The sequence below is a fragment of the Apodemus sylvaticus genome, chromosome 16 (assembly GCF_947179515.1).
Source record: "Apodemus sylvaticus chromosome 16, mApoSyl1.1, whole genome shotgun sequence".
Taxonomy (NCBI): domain Eukaryota; kingdom Metazoa; phylum Chordata; class Mammalia; order Rodentia; family Muridae; genus Apodemus; species Apodemus sylvaticus.
Window position 1 is genome coordinate 69,640,870 of NC_067487.1, and position 14,328 is coordinate 69,655,197.

Here is a 14,328-nt window from a genome sequence, read left to right on the forward strand (position 1 = left end):
TTAGCAAACATCAAACATCCCTTCTACCGCCATTTTAATTATGAGCCACCCATTTTTTAAGGTATACAGGTATAGCTCTTAAGTACTACTGAAAAAAAAGTTAAATGGCCGGATATGTTTATTGAGTGCGGCAGTTAGAAAACAACCCTGACAATGACAATTTGTCCCCATGCATATGTTCTCTTACATAATCATGGAAGGCTTTCGCTTCGCTCGAGTGTTCACAGGTTTCCCGTCTCTCTGGAGCTGCACAGTAGAGATCCCAAAATACACTGAAAAGTAATTATGGAATATTAAGAAAATTATTAATATGACAGGACAAAAAAATCACAGTTCAACAAACATTAGGCACATAACTCTTTATGCAAACCCTTTCTTCTAAAGAACAGGCATTATTTCTCTGAAAGAGTTTAAGTCAGGCAGTTTCCTTAATGCCAAAACTATATTTTACCTAAACATTTTTCTAAACTGTTAAGCATTCTCCTAAAATGAAAAGGCGATTTTAAAACAATATGGCTTTGTCTGGTCCTGAGGACCAAGCCCTGATTAATAAGTTGTTGGAAACCTTTGTTTTTACAATTGGCTGTTCACATGACTGACAATTAGCTGAACTAACGCTTCAGTCAACTTTCCCATGAAAATTAGAAGTAAAAATGATGTCCTTCCATAACTAATAATAAAAATTTTCTTCCTTTTTCGAAAGGCAATCTTATCATCTATCCCACTACTCAAAGGAGATTGTTTTTTTTTAATCTCCATTTTTCCTTCTTCAATTACCAAAATAGGTTAATATTTTTGAAACTAGTCATCCTAATTCATTCTTGCAATAATTCAAAAATTATTCTTTTAAAACAAATACTGTGGCCATCTTTCCAGCTATCAAGTTATCTCCGAGCACGAGCATGGAGTAACCTCACAGCAGGCCAGTGTTCGCAGGCCGCTTGTGAGCAAAGTCCATCGCGTTATCTTATTCCACCGTTCCAAGTCTACCACGTGAAAGGTACACACTACCTCAAGTAGTCAGAACACAGCTCTCAGGGCAGGCCAGACACTCTACCATGTAAGGATACATTACGTGTTAATCTGTAATCTACATTACACCACAGTAATCTTTGACCTTTGACACCTCATTTAGTCTTTCTGGTTCTTTCTCTCCTCAACAAGAAAGAAACACAGTAGGCCCGGTAACAAAGAGCACCATCAATTCAGTAGGACTGCCTTCAAGAAGATAACCACAAACAACTGAACAGAGTCACCTTTCAGTGTCTTATATATTGTTCTTTTTCCACTAGGTAGAGAAAAAAAAACTACTTTTCTTCTTATTAAAATCCTATAGTAAGAGAGAAATACAAAGAAAATAACAAGGACAAAAGACAGTTGAATTCAATGTTTTGACAAAAATGAAAGCTGGATGTGACTTCCACAGAGCCCAGCCAGCCAAAGGAAGAGTCACAGACACCGAGGGTCCCCTAGTCTCCCACGTGGAGCTGTGCAGACACATGGAGTAAGCTAAAGAAAGAGTCATAGACACCCAGGGTCCCCTAGACTCCCACGTGGAGCTGTGCAGACACATGGGGTAAGCTAAAGAAAGAGTCACAGACACCGAGGGTCCCCTAGTCTCCCACGTGGAGCTGTGCAGACACATGGGGTAAGCTAAAGGAAGAGTCACAGACACCGAGGGTCCCCTAGACTCCCACGTGGAGCTGTGCAGACACATGGGGTAAGCTAAAGAAAGAGTCACAGACACCGAGGGTCCCCTAGACTCCCACGTGGAGCTGTGCAGACACATGGGGTAAGCTAAAGGAAGAGTCACAGACACCGAGGGTCCCCTAGACTCCCACGTGGAGCTGTGCAGACACATGGGGTATGCTATGTTTCATGCTGTCAGCATCCTAAGGAAGTAGAAAGCCCTGAGAAGCAGTGTCACAGGACAAGATACGCAGAGCCATGAGGGGAGGCTAAGAAAGTCCGGACTCCCAAAGCTTCATTTCCTACAAGTATCCTAAGATGTCTACCAAAAGTCATTGTGTACCTTTTATTTTTTGTTTATTTGCTTCTCTGTATTTAACATGAAGTTCTAACCTAGACTGTGCTCAGCCCTATGGAAGCTATGATGACCATGAGCTCCTATACCTCAGCTTGAGGCTTCCGAGTGTTGGAGATGACAGGCATGTGCCACTACACCTCCCTTGACTATTACATTTCAAAGACGAGATTACACAATTATTGTTCTCACTATGTCCTAAAAACTATTAAGAATCTTTACACACATGAATATTTATCTTATAACAGTAACAGTTTTTTTTTATTGGATATCTTATTTACATTTCAAATGTTATCCCCTCTCCTGATTTCCCCTCCAGAAACCCCTATCCCATCCTCATTTCCAGTGCTTCCATGAGGATGCTCCCCAACCCACCAACTCTCGCCTCCACACCCTGGCATTCCCCTACACTGGCTCATCGAACCTGCACAGGACCAAGAACTTCTCCCATTGACACCTGACAAGGCCATCCTCAGCTATATATGTGGCTGGGAACATGGGTCCCTCCATGTTTGGTGGTTTAGTCCGTGGTAACTCTGGGCAGTCTGGTTGTTTGATATTATTATTCTTCCTATGGAGTTACAAACCCCTCCAGCTCCTTAAGTCCCTTCTCTAACTCCTCCAGTGGAGACCTGTGCTCAATCTAATGACTGACTGCAAACATCTTCCTCTGTATTTGTCAGGCTCTGGCAGAGCCTCTCAGGAGACAGCTATATCAGGTTCCTGTCAGCAAGCATTTCTTAGCATCCACAATAGTGTCTGGGTTTGGTGTCTGCATGTGCAATGGATTTCCAGGTGGGGCAGTCTCTGGATGGCCTTTCCTTCAGTCTCTGCTCCACTCTTTGTCCGAATATTTCCTTTGACAAGAGCAATTCTGGGCTAAAAATTTGGAGATGGTTGGGTGGCCCCATCCCCCAACTACAGGCCTTGCCTAAACTCTGGTTATGGTCTCAACAGGTTCTCCCTCACCTTTGTTGGGCATTTCATCCCCACTGGGTCCTGGGAGCCTCTTTCCTTCCTGGCATCTGGCACTTGCTACTGGCTATCCCCAGTTCCCCATCCCCCATTGCTACACATTTCTGTTCAAATTCCTGGCCCTCTGTATATCATCCCCATCTCCTCGAATGCCTGATCATGCCCTGTTTGCCCCCCCCCCTCTTCCTGCCAAGTCCCTCCTACTCTCTACCTCCCAGGAGTATTTTGCTCCACCTTCTAAGGACTAAAGTGCTGACACATTGGTCTTCCTTCTTCTTGAGATTCCTATGGTCCGTGAATTGTGAATTGTATCTTGGGTATTGCACACTTTGGGGCTAATATCCACTTACCAATGAGTACACACCATGTGTGTTCTTTTGTGAATTGCTTACCTCACTCAGGATGATATTTAATAGTTCTATCAATTTGCCTAAGAATTAGATGAAGTCATTATTTTTAATAGCTCAGTAGTACTCCATTGGGTAAATAAACCATATTTTATGTATCCATTCCCCTGTTGAAGGACATCTGGGTTGTTTCCAGCTTCTGACTATTATAAATAACGATACTATGAACATAATGGAGCATTTGTCCTTGTTATATGTTGGAACATTTTTTTGGGTATATACCCAGGAGTGGTATAGCTGGGTCCTCAGGAAATACAATGTCCCATTTTCTAAGGAACCACCAGACTGATTTCCAGAGTGGTAGTACCAGATTGCAATCCCACCAGCAATGGAAGAGTGTTCCTCTTTCTCCACATCCTCACCAGCATCTGCTGTCACCTAAGTTTTTGATCTTAGCCATTCTGACTGGTGTGAGGTGGAATCTCAGGGTTGTTTTGATTTGCATTTCCCTGATGACTAAGGATGTTGAACAATTCATTAGGTGCTTCTCAGTCATTCCATATTCCTCAGTTAAGAATTCTTTGTATACGCCATTTTTAATAGGGTTATTTGGGTCTCTGGAGTCTAACTTGTTCAGTTCTTTGTATATATTGGATATTAGCACTCTATCAGATATAGGATTCCCAATCAGTTGTTTGCCATTGTCTTATTGACAGTGTACTTTGCCATACAGAAGCTTTGTAATTTTATGAGATTACATTTGTCAATTCTTGATCTTACAGTATAAGCCATTGGTGTTCTGTTCAGAAAATTTTCTCCTATGCCCATGTGTTCCAGACTCTTCCCTACTTTCTTTTCTATTAGTTTCAGTGTATCTGGTTTTATATGGGGGTCCTTGATTCACTTGGACTTGAGCTTTGTACAAGGAGGTGGGAATGGATCGATTTGAATTCTACATGCTGGCCAAAAGCTGAACCACCACCATTTGTTGAAAATGCTGTATTTTTTTTTCACTGGATGGTTTTAGCTCCTTTGTCAAAGATCTAGTGACAATAGATGAGTTGGTTCATTTCTGGGTCTTCAATTCTATTCCATTGATCTTCCTGCCTGTCTCAGTACCAATACAATGCAGTTTTTATCATTATTTCTCTATAATACAGCTTTAGGTAAGGAATGGTGATTCTCCCAGAAGTTTTTTAATTGTTGAGAATAGTTTCCCCAATCCTAGGTTTTTTGTTATTCTAAATGAATTTGCAAATTGCCTTTTTCTACCTCTATGAAGAATTGAGTTAGAATTTTGATGGGGATTGCATTGAATCTGTAGATCGCTTTCAGAAAGATGGCCATTTTTACTATATTAATCCTGCCAATCCATGAGAATGGGAGATCTTTTGATCTTCTGATATCTTCTTCAATTTCATTCCTCAGAGATTTGAAGTTCCTGTCATATAGATCTTTAACTTGTTAAGAGTCACACTAAGGAGTTTTATATTATTTGTGACTACTGTGAAGTATGTTCTTTTCCTAATTTCATTCTCAGGCTGGTTATCCTTTGAGTATAGAAAGGCTACTGATTTGTTTGAGTTAATTTATATCAAACCACTTTACTAAAGTTGTTTATCAGGTGTAGGAATTCTCTGGTGGAATTTTTGGGGTCATGTAAGCATACTATCATATCATCTGCAAACATTAATATTTTGACTTCTTCCTTCCCAATATGTATCCCTTTGACCTAATTTGTTATCTGTGATCTGGCTAGGACTTCCAGTACTTTGCCTTTTCTCTTTCCTACCTAAGGAAAGAATAGGTATGGAGAGAGAGGGCAGCCTTGTCTAGTCCCTGATTTCAGTGAGATTGCTTCAAGTTTCTTTCGATTAAGTTTGATGTTGGCTACTGGTTTGCTATCTATTGCTTTTACTATGTTTAGTTATGGGCCTTGAATTCCTGATCTTTCCAGGACTTTTACAATGGAGGAGCATTGCATTTGATAAAATGCTTTCTCAGAATCTAATGAGATAATCATGTGGGGCTTTTTTCTTTGAGTTTGTTTATATAGTGGATTATGCTGATACATTTCCATATATTGAACCATCCCTGCATCCCTGGGATGAAACCTACTTGATCATGATGGATGACCATTATGATGTGTTCTTCAATTCCGTTTGTGAGAACTTTGCATATTATTGCATCAATATTTATAAGGGAAATTGATCTGAAGTTCTCTTTCTTTGTTGGGTCATTGTGTGGTTTAGGAATCAGAGTAATTGTGGCTTCAGGGAAAGAGTTGGGTAGTGTTCCTTCTGTTTCTATTTTGTGGAAAAAACATTGGTATTAGGTCTTCTTTGAAGGTCTGATAGAACTCTGTATTAAACCCACCTGGTCCTGGACTTTTTTTTTTTTTGGTTGAAAGGCTTTTAATGATTGCTGCTATTTCTTAAGGGGTTATGGGACTTTTTAGATGATTTATCTGCTCCTGATTTAACTCTGGTATTTGGTATCTGTCTAGAAAATTGTCCATTTCATCCAGATTTTCCAGTTTTGTTGAGCATAGGCTTTTGTAGTAGAATCTGATTTTTTCCATTTCCTCAGTTTCTGTTGTTATGTCTCCCTTTTCATTTCAGATTTTGTTAATATGGATACTGTCTCTGTGACCTCTGGTTAGACTGCCTAAGGGTTTAAAACCTATCTTGTTGATGTTCTCAAAGAAAGACCCAGCTCCTGATTTTGTTGATTCTTTTTTTTCTATATTCTGTTTACATTCCAAATGCTTTCCCCTTTCCTGGTTCCCCCCTCCCCATATGTTCCATAAGCCCTCTTCTCTCCACCCATTCCCCAATCACCCCTCCCATTTCTCTGTCCTAGTACTCCCCTACAATGCTGAATCAAGCCTTTCCAGGACCAGGGCCCTCTCCTTCCTTCTTCATGGGAATCATTTGATATGCTAAATGTGTCTTGAGTATTCAGAGCTTCTGGACTAATTAATATCCACTTATCAGTGATTGCATTCCATGTGTATTCTTTTGTGATTGGGTTACCTCACTTAGGATAATATTTTCCAATTCCAACCATTTGCCTAAAAATTTCATGAATTCACCGTTTTTAATTGTTGAGTAGTATTCCATTGTGTAAATATACCACATTTTCTGTATCCATTCCTCCATTGAGGAACATCTGGGTTCTCATTTTGTTTCTACTTAGTTAATTTCAGCCCCGAGTTTGATTATTTCCTTTCTTCTACTCCTCTTGGGTATGTTTGCTTCTTTTTATTCTAGAGCTTTTCAAGTGTGCTGTCAAGCTACTAGTGTACGCTCTCTCTAGCTTCTTTTTGGAGGTACTCAAAGATATAAGTTTTCCTTTTAGCCCGGCTTTCATTGTGTCCCATAAGTTTGGGTATGTTGTGTGTTCATTTTCATTAAGTTCTTAAAGTCTTTGATTTCTTTCCTTATTTCTCCCTTGACCAAGGTATCACTGAGTAGAGCATTGTTCAGCTTCTATGTGTATGTGGGGTTTCTGTTGTTGTTTTTTTTTTGCTATTGAAGACCAGCCTTAATCCATAATGATCTGATAGGGGGGCATGGGATTATTTCAATCTTCTTGTGTCTGTTGAGGCCTGTTTTGTCACCGATTATATGGTCAGTTTTGGAGAAGGTACCATGAGGTGGTGAGAAGAAGGTATATTCTTTTGTTTTAGGATGAATTGTTCTGTAGATGTCTGTTAACCATATTTGGTTCATAACTTCTTTTAGTTTCACTGTGGTATCACTAGTTAGTTTCTGTTTCCATAATCTGTCCACTGGTGAGAGTAGGGTATTGGAGAGTCTCACTATTATTGTGTGAGTTGTGATGTGTGCTTTTAGATTTAACAAAGTTTCTTTTATGAATGTAGGTGCCCTTGTATTTGGAGCATAGATGTTCAGAATTGAGAGTTCATCTTGGTAGATTTTTTCCTTTGACCAGTATGAAGTGTCCTTCCTTATCTTTTTTGATAACTTTTGGTTGAAAGTTGATTTTATTCAATATTAGAATGGCTACTCCAGCTTTGTTTCTTAGGACCATTTACTTGAAAGATTTTTTTTTACAGCCTTTTACACTGAGGTAGTATCTGTCTATGTCACACAGATGAATTTCCTGTATGCAGGCAAAATGCTGGGTCCTGTTTACATATCCAGTTACTCTATGTCTTTTTATTAGGGAATTGTGTCCATTGATGTTAAAAGATAATAAGAAAAAGGGACTGTTGCTTCCTGTTATTTTTGTTATTAGAGGTGGAACTATGTTTGCGTGGGTATCTTCTTTTGGGTTGTTGAAAGAAGATTACTTTCTTGATTTTTCTAGGGTGCAGTTTCCCTCCTTTTGGAGTTTTCCTTCTATTATCCTTTGAAGGCCTGGATTTGTATAAAGATATTGTGTAAATTTGGTTTTCTTATGGAATACCTTGGTTTCTCCATCTATGGTACTTGAGAATTTTGCTGGGTATAGTAGCTTGGCTGGCATTTGTGTTCTCTTAAGAGTCTGGCCTCTGCCCAGGATCTTCTGACTTTTAGAGTCTCTGGTGAGAAGTCTGCTGTAATTCAGATAGGTCTGCCTTTATAAGTTACTTGGCCTTTTTCCCTTACTGCTTTCAATATTCTTTCTTTGTTTTGTGCATTTGGTGTTTTGACTATTATGTCAAGAGACAAATATCTGTTCTGGTCCAGTCTATTTGGAGTTCTGTAGGCTTCTTGTATGTTCAACGGAATCTCCTTCTTTAGGTTAGGGAAGTTAGTTTTCTTCTATAATTTTGTTGAAGATATTTACTGGCCCTTTAAGTTGGGAATTGTCGCTCTCTTCTATACCTATTATCCTTAGGTTTGGCCTTCTCATTGTGTCCTGGACTTCCTAGATGTTTTGGGTTAGGAGCTTTGTGCATTTTGCATTTTCTTTGACTGTTGTGTTAATGCTTTCTATGGTATCTTCTGCACCTGAGATTCTCTTCTATCGCTTGTATTCTGTTGATGATGCTTGCATTCATGGCTCCTGATCTCTTTCCTAGGTTGTCTATCTCTAGGGTTATTTCCCTTTCTTTATTGTTTCTATTTCTACTTTTAGATTCTGTTCAATTTTTTCACCTGTTTGGTTGTGCTTTCCTGTAATTCTTTAAGGGGTTTTTGTGTTTTCTCTTTAAGGGCTTCTACGTGTTTCCCTGTGTTCTCCTATATTTCTTTATGTCCTTCTTAAAGTCCTCTGTCATCATCAAATCAAATCTTGCTTTTCCAGTGTGCTGGGGTATCCAGGACTTGCTATAGTGGGAGAACTGGGTTCTGATAATGCCAAGTAGCCTTGGTTTCTGTTGCTTAGGTTCTTGCGCTTGCCTCTCAACATTTGGTTATCTCTGGTGTTAGTTGGTCTTGCTGCCTCAGACTCGAGCCTATCCTTCCTACGAGCTTGTGATCTTAGGTGTGTCAGCACTCCTGGGAGACTAGTTCTGTTTAGACAGGATTTGCCTGTAGAAAGCTGTGGGTTAGCTTTGGGTTGCTGACAGAAACTGGATGAACCTTGTACCCAGTTGCTCCAAGGTTCCTGTGCCTTGTGATCTCCTTTTTGGCCAGTTATTGGAGCAAAAAGTGGTGGTCTCACCTGTGAACTTAGGAGAGACTAGGGAGGGATTTGAGTATGGAGGACTGTGCCACGGGGTCAGCTCCAGGGACCAGAAGCCAATAACATTGTTTTACTTCTGTTTTGTTGCTAACAAATTTAATGGGCCATCAAAAGTTTACAAGAACAGATTTGCAGATAATAAAATATAAAAATAAGGCTATAGATGTTACTTTAGGGACATGGTCTTCTCTATAAAGGTTAAAAAAATGCATCACCTAAAAACATTTGTCTGCCACACAGATTTTTTTAAGCATAGCTAGCTTTGTTCTAAGCCATCTTGTAGCATCTCACGTAAGTATCGATTCTTTCCATGCTATACTGAGCAAATATGAGGGAGCAAGCGAGGGAGCAGTGCTCCTCCATGGTCCCAGCTACTCGCACCCTTCTGCTAGGGACTGATGGTAACCTAATGTTTACGGCCAATAAGCCTTTCCTCTCCTCACTGCTGCTTTTGGTCAGCAACAGAGAAGCAAACCAGGAGACTTGCATTCAGACTGTCTACTCCGTGGAGTCAAAGATTATCCAGCTAAGAGAGGCCAGGAAAAAAAGGGAGAAAACATATTTTAAAAAAACCCTTAAAATAGGATGTTTTATTTTAGAAAATGCATTCATTTATTTTAGAAAATATATTTCATAGTTAAGTCTAAAATAATCTAAGATATAATGACATTTAAAAAATAAAATTAAAAACCAAAAAGGGGAAAGTTCAGCACTAGACTATGCATATTGTTAAAAGGCATCACCTGCTTTATAGCTGTGTTTGTTGAGTTCTAATAAATAGAGGTGGTAAAGGTATTTCAAAACTTCATCTTTTTTATAAGGCCGATCATGTCAGTAATCTAGGCCATATAGCACTCTGACTGCAACCCTAATTTTGGTAACAAGTGACTACTTAACAATCAGAAAGCACCAAGGAAAACGGTTTCATCCCATGTCTGGCACTGACTGACTCATGACTAGTTCACAAACGTCTTGACTTTTCTAGTCTTGTAATTTAGAAAATAAGGACATCAAAGCCGAGGTTCCAGTCCTGAGGCCTCTGGCAGGAGCCCTCAGATCTCTCCGCTTCCGGATCCAGATCAGCCTGGGCGGCAACACCACATCTCCAGGTACTGCAAGAGCCAAGAGGGGCTTCCGGGCGGCCAGAGGGGAGAAGTCAGTGTGCCCTGGTGAATCCAGAAGGCCCCAGTGGGAGCCTTAAAGTGTCTGCTTCAGGATCTGAACAGCCTGGGCCACAGCACTCGGTCTCCAGGAAGTGCAGGGGACATAAATGCAAATATCAACAACAGAATACAAGAGATAGAAGAAAGAATCTCAGATGCTGAAGATACCAGAGAAACCATGGACTCAACAGTTAAAGAAAACGCAAAATGCAAAAAGCTTGTAACCCAAAATATCCAGGAAATCCAGAACACAATGAGAAGACCAAACCTAAGGATTATAGGCATAGATGAGAGTGAAGATTTACAACTTAAAGGGCCAGCAAATATCTTCAATAAAATTATGGAAGAAAACTTCCCTAACCTAAAGAGAGAGATGCCCATGAATATACAAGAAGCCTACAGAACTCCAAACAGACTGGACCAGAACAGAAATACTTCCCGTCACATAATAATCAAAACACCAAATGTACTAAACAAAGAAAGAATAACAAAGGCAGTAAGAGAAAAAGGCCAAGTAACATATAAAGGAAGACCTATCAGAATCACAGCAGACTTTTCACCTGAGACTATGAAGGCTAGAAGATCCTGGGCAGATCTCATACAGACTCTAAGAGAACACAAATGCCAGCCAAAACTACTATATCCAGCAAAACTCTCAATCACCATAGATGGAGAAACTAAGATATTCCATGACAAAACCAAGTTTACCCAATATCTATCCACAAACCCAGCCCTACAAAGGACAATAGGAGGAAAACACCAATACAAGGAGGGAAACTTCTCCCTGGAAAAAGGAAGATAGTAACCTTTCATCAAACCCAAAAGAAGTTAACCAATCAAATTTAAGAAATTAACGTCAAAAATGACAGGAAGTAACAATCACTATTCCTTAATATCTCTTAACATCAATGGACAATGCCCCAATAAAAGACTAACCGACTGGATACGTAAACAGGACCTTACATTTTGCTGCTTACAGAAAACACACCTCAGGGTCAAAGACAAACACTACCTTAGAGTAAAAGGCTGGAAGACAATTTTACAAGCAAATGGTCTCAGGAAACAAGCTGGAATAGCCATTTTAATATCAGATAAAATTGACTTTCAACCCATGACTTTCAAAGTCATGAAAAGAGACTCTGAGGGACACTTCTTGCTGGTCAAAGGAAAAATACAACAAGAAGAACTCTCAATCCTGAACATATATGCTCCAAATGCAAGGGCACCCTCTTTCGTAAAAGAAACTTTATTAAAGCTCAAAGCACACATTGCACCTAACACAATAATTGTGGGTGACTTCAACACTGCACTTTCCTCAATGGACCGATCAGGAAAACAGAAACTAAACAGGGACACAATGAAACTAATTGAAGCTTTGGACCAATTAGATTTAACAGATATATATATATAGAATATTCTATCCTAAGGCAAAAGAATATACCTTTTTCTCAGCACCTCATGGTACCTTCTCCAAAATCGACCATATAATTGGTCATAAGACAGACCTCAACAAATATAAAAAGATCAAACTAATCCCATGCCTCCTATCAGATCACTATGGAGTAAAAGTGGTCTTCAATAGCAACAGAAACAACAGAAAACCCACATACACGTGGAAACTGAACAATATGCTACTCAATGATACCTTGGTCAAGGAAGAAATAAAGAAAGAAATTAAAGACTTTTTAGAACACAATGAAAATGAAGACACAACATACCCAAATCTATGGGACACAATGAAAGCAGTGCTAAGAGGAAAACTCATAGCCCTGAGTGCCTCCAAAAAGAAAATGGAGAGAGCATACACTACCAGCTTAATGACATACCTGAAAGTCCTGGAACAAAAAGAAGCTATTTCACCCAGAAGGAGTAGAAGGCAGGAAATCATCAAACTCAGGGCCAAAAATCAATCAAGTAGAAACAAAGAGAACCATATAAAGAATCAACAAAACCAGGAGCTGGTTCTTTGAGAAAATCAACAAGATAGATAAACCCTTAGCCAGACTAACTGAAGGGCACAGAGACAGTATCCAGATTAACAAACTTAGAAATGAAAAGGGAGATATAACAACAGAAACTGAGGAAATTCAAAAAATCATTAGATCCTACTACAAAAGCCTATACTCAACACAACTAGAGAATCTGGAGGAAATGGACAGTTTCCTAGACAGATATCCGACACCAAAACTAAATCAGGATCAAAGAGATCAACTAAACAGTCCCATAACACCTGAAGAAATAAAAAGGGTCATAGAAAGTCTCCCAACCAAAAAAAAGCACGGGACCAGATGGCTTCAGTGCAGAGTTCTATCAGACCTTCATAGAAGACCTAACACCAATACTCTTCAAACTATTCCACAAAATAGAAACAGAAGGAACTCTACCCAACTCGTTCTATGAAGCCACAATTACGCTGATACCAAAACCACACAAAGATCCAACAAAGAAGGAGAACTTCAGGCCAATTTCTCTTATGAATATTGATGCAAAAATACTTAATAAAATTCTTGCCAACCGAATCCAAGAACATATCAAAACGATCATCCACCATGATCAAGTAGGCTTCATCCCAGGGATGCAGGGATGGTTCAATATAAGGAAATCCATCAATGCTATCCACTACATAAGCAAACTCAAAAAAAAAAAAAACATATGATCATCTCATTAGATGCAGAAAAAGCATTTGACAAAATCCAGCATCCTTTCATGCTAAAAGTATTGGAACGAACAGGAATTCAAGGCCCGTACCTAAACATCATTAAAGCAATATACAGCAAACCCGATAGCCAACACCAAACTAAATGGAGAGAAACTTGAAGCAATCCCACTAAAATCAGGGACTAGACAAGGCTGTCCTCTCTCTCCATATCTTTTCAATATAGTACTTGAAGTTCTAGCTCGAGCAATTAGACAACATAAGGAGGTCAAGGGGATACAAATTGGAAAGGAAGAAGTCAAATTATCACTATTTGCAGATGACATGATAGTCTACTTAAGTGACCTGAAAACCTCGACCAGAGAACTCCAACAGCTGATAAACAACTTCAGCAAGGTGGCTGGCTATAAAATCAACTCAAGCAAATCAGTTGCCTTCCTATACTCAAAGGATAAGCAGGCTGAGAAAGAAGTTAGGGAAACGACACCCTTCAAAATAGCCACAAACAATATAAAGTATCTTGGTGTGACTCTAACCAAACAAGTGAAAGACCTATATGACAAGAACTTCAGGTCTCTGAAGAAGGAAATCGAAGAAGACCTTAGAAAATGGAAAAATCTGCCATGCTCGTGGATTGGTAGGATTAATATAGTTAAAATGGCCATCTTGCCAAAAGCGATCTACAGATTCAATGCAATCCCCATCAAAATCCCAACTCAGTTCTTCACAGAGTTAGAAAAAGCAATTCTCAAATTTATCTAGAATAACAAGAAACCCAGGATAGCTAAAACTATTCTCAACAACAAAAGAAATTCTGGGGGAATCAGTATCCCTGACTTCAAGCAATACTACAGAGCAATAGTGTTAAAAACGGCATGGTATTGGCACAGTGACAGACAAGTGGACCAATGGAATAGAATTGAAGATCCAGAAATGAATCCACACACCTATGGTCACTTGATTTTCGACAAAGGAGCCAAAAACATCCAGTGGAAAAAAGATAGCCTTTTCAACAAATGGTGCTGGATCAATTGGAGGTCAGCATGCAGAAGAATGCGAATTGATCCATTCTTATCTCCATGTACTAAACTTCACTCCAAGTGGATCAAGGACCTCCATGTAAAACCAGACACACTGAAACTAATAGAAAAGAAACTGGGGAAGACCCTTGAGGACATGGGCACAGGGGAAAAGTTCCTGAACAGATCACCAATAGCTTATGCTTTAAGATCAAGAATTGACAAACGGGACCTCATAAAATTACAAAGTTTTTGTAAGGCAAAGGACACTGTTAAAAGGACAAAACGGCAACCATCAAATTGGGAAAGGATATTCACCACCCCCACATCTGATAGAGGGCTAATATCCAATATATACAAAGAACTCAAGAAGTTAGACCCCAGGGAACCAAATAACCCTATTAAAAAATGGGATACAGATCTTAACAAAGAATTTTCACCTGAAGAAATTCGGAGGGCCGAGAGGCACCTTAAGAAGTGCTCAACA

The 14,328-nt window shown here is 39.4% G+C and overlaps 1 protein-coding gene across 6 annotated transcripts in view; it reads right to left on the reverse strand.

Moving 5' to 3' along the window:
• Ssbp2 (single stranded DNA binding protein 2) overlaps positions 1-14,328 on the reverse strand; it is a 276,405-nt gene that overhangs the window by 147,043 nt on the left and 115,034 nt on the right. For all 6 annotated transcript variants that reach the window (XM_052160011.1, XM_052160012.1, XM_052160014.1 and 3 more), the window contains exon 4: positions 188-272. In XM_052160011.1, coding sequence (XP_052015971.1) covers positions 188-272 — 85 coding nt within the window. The remainder of the gene's footprint in view (positions 1-187; positions 273-14,328) is intronic.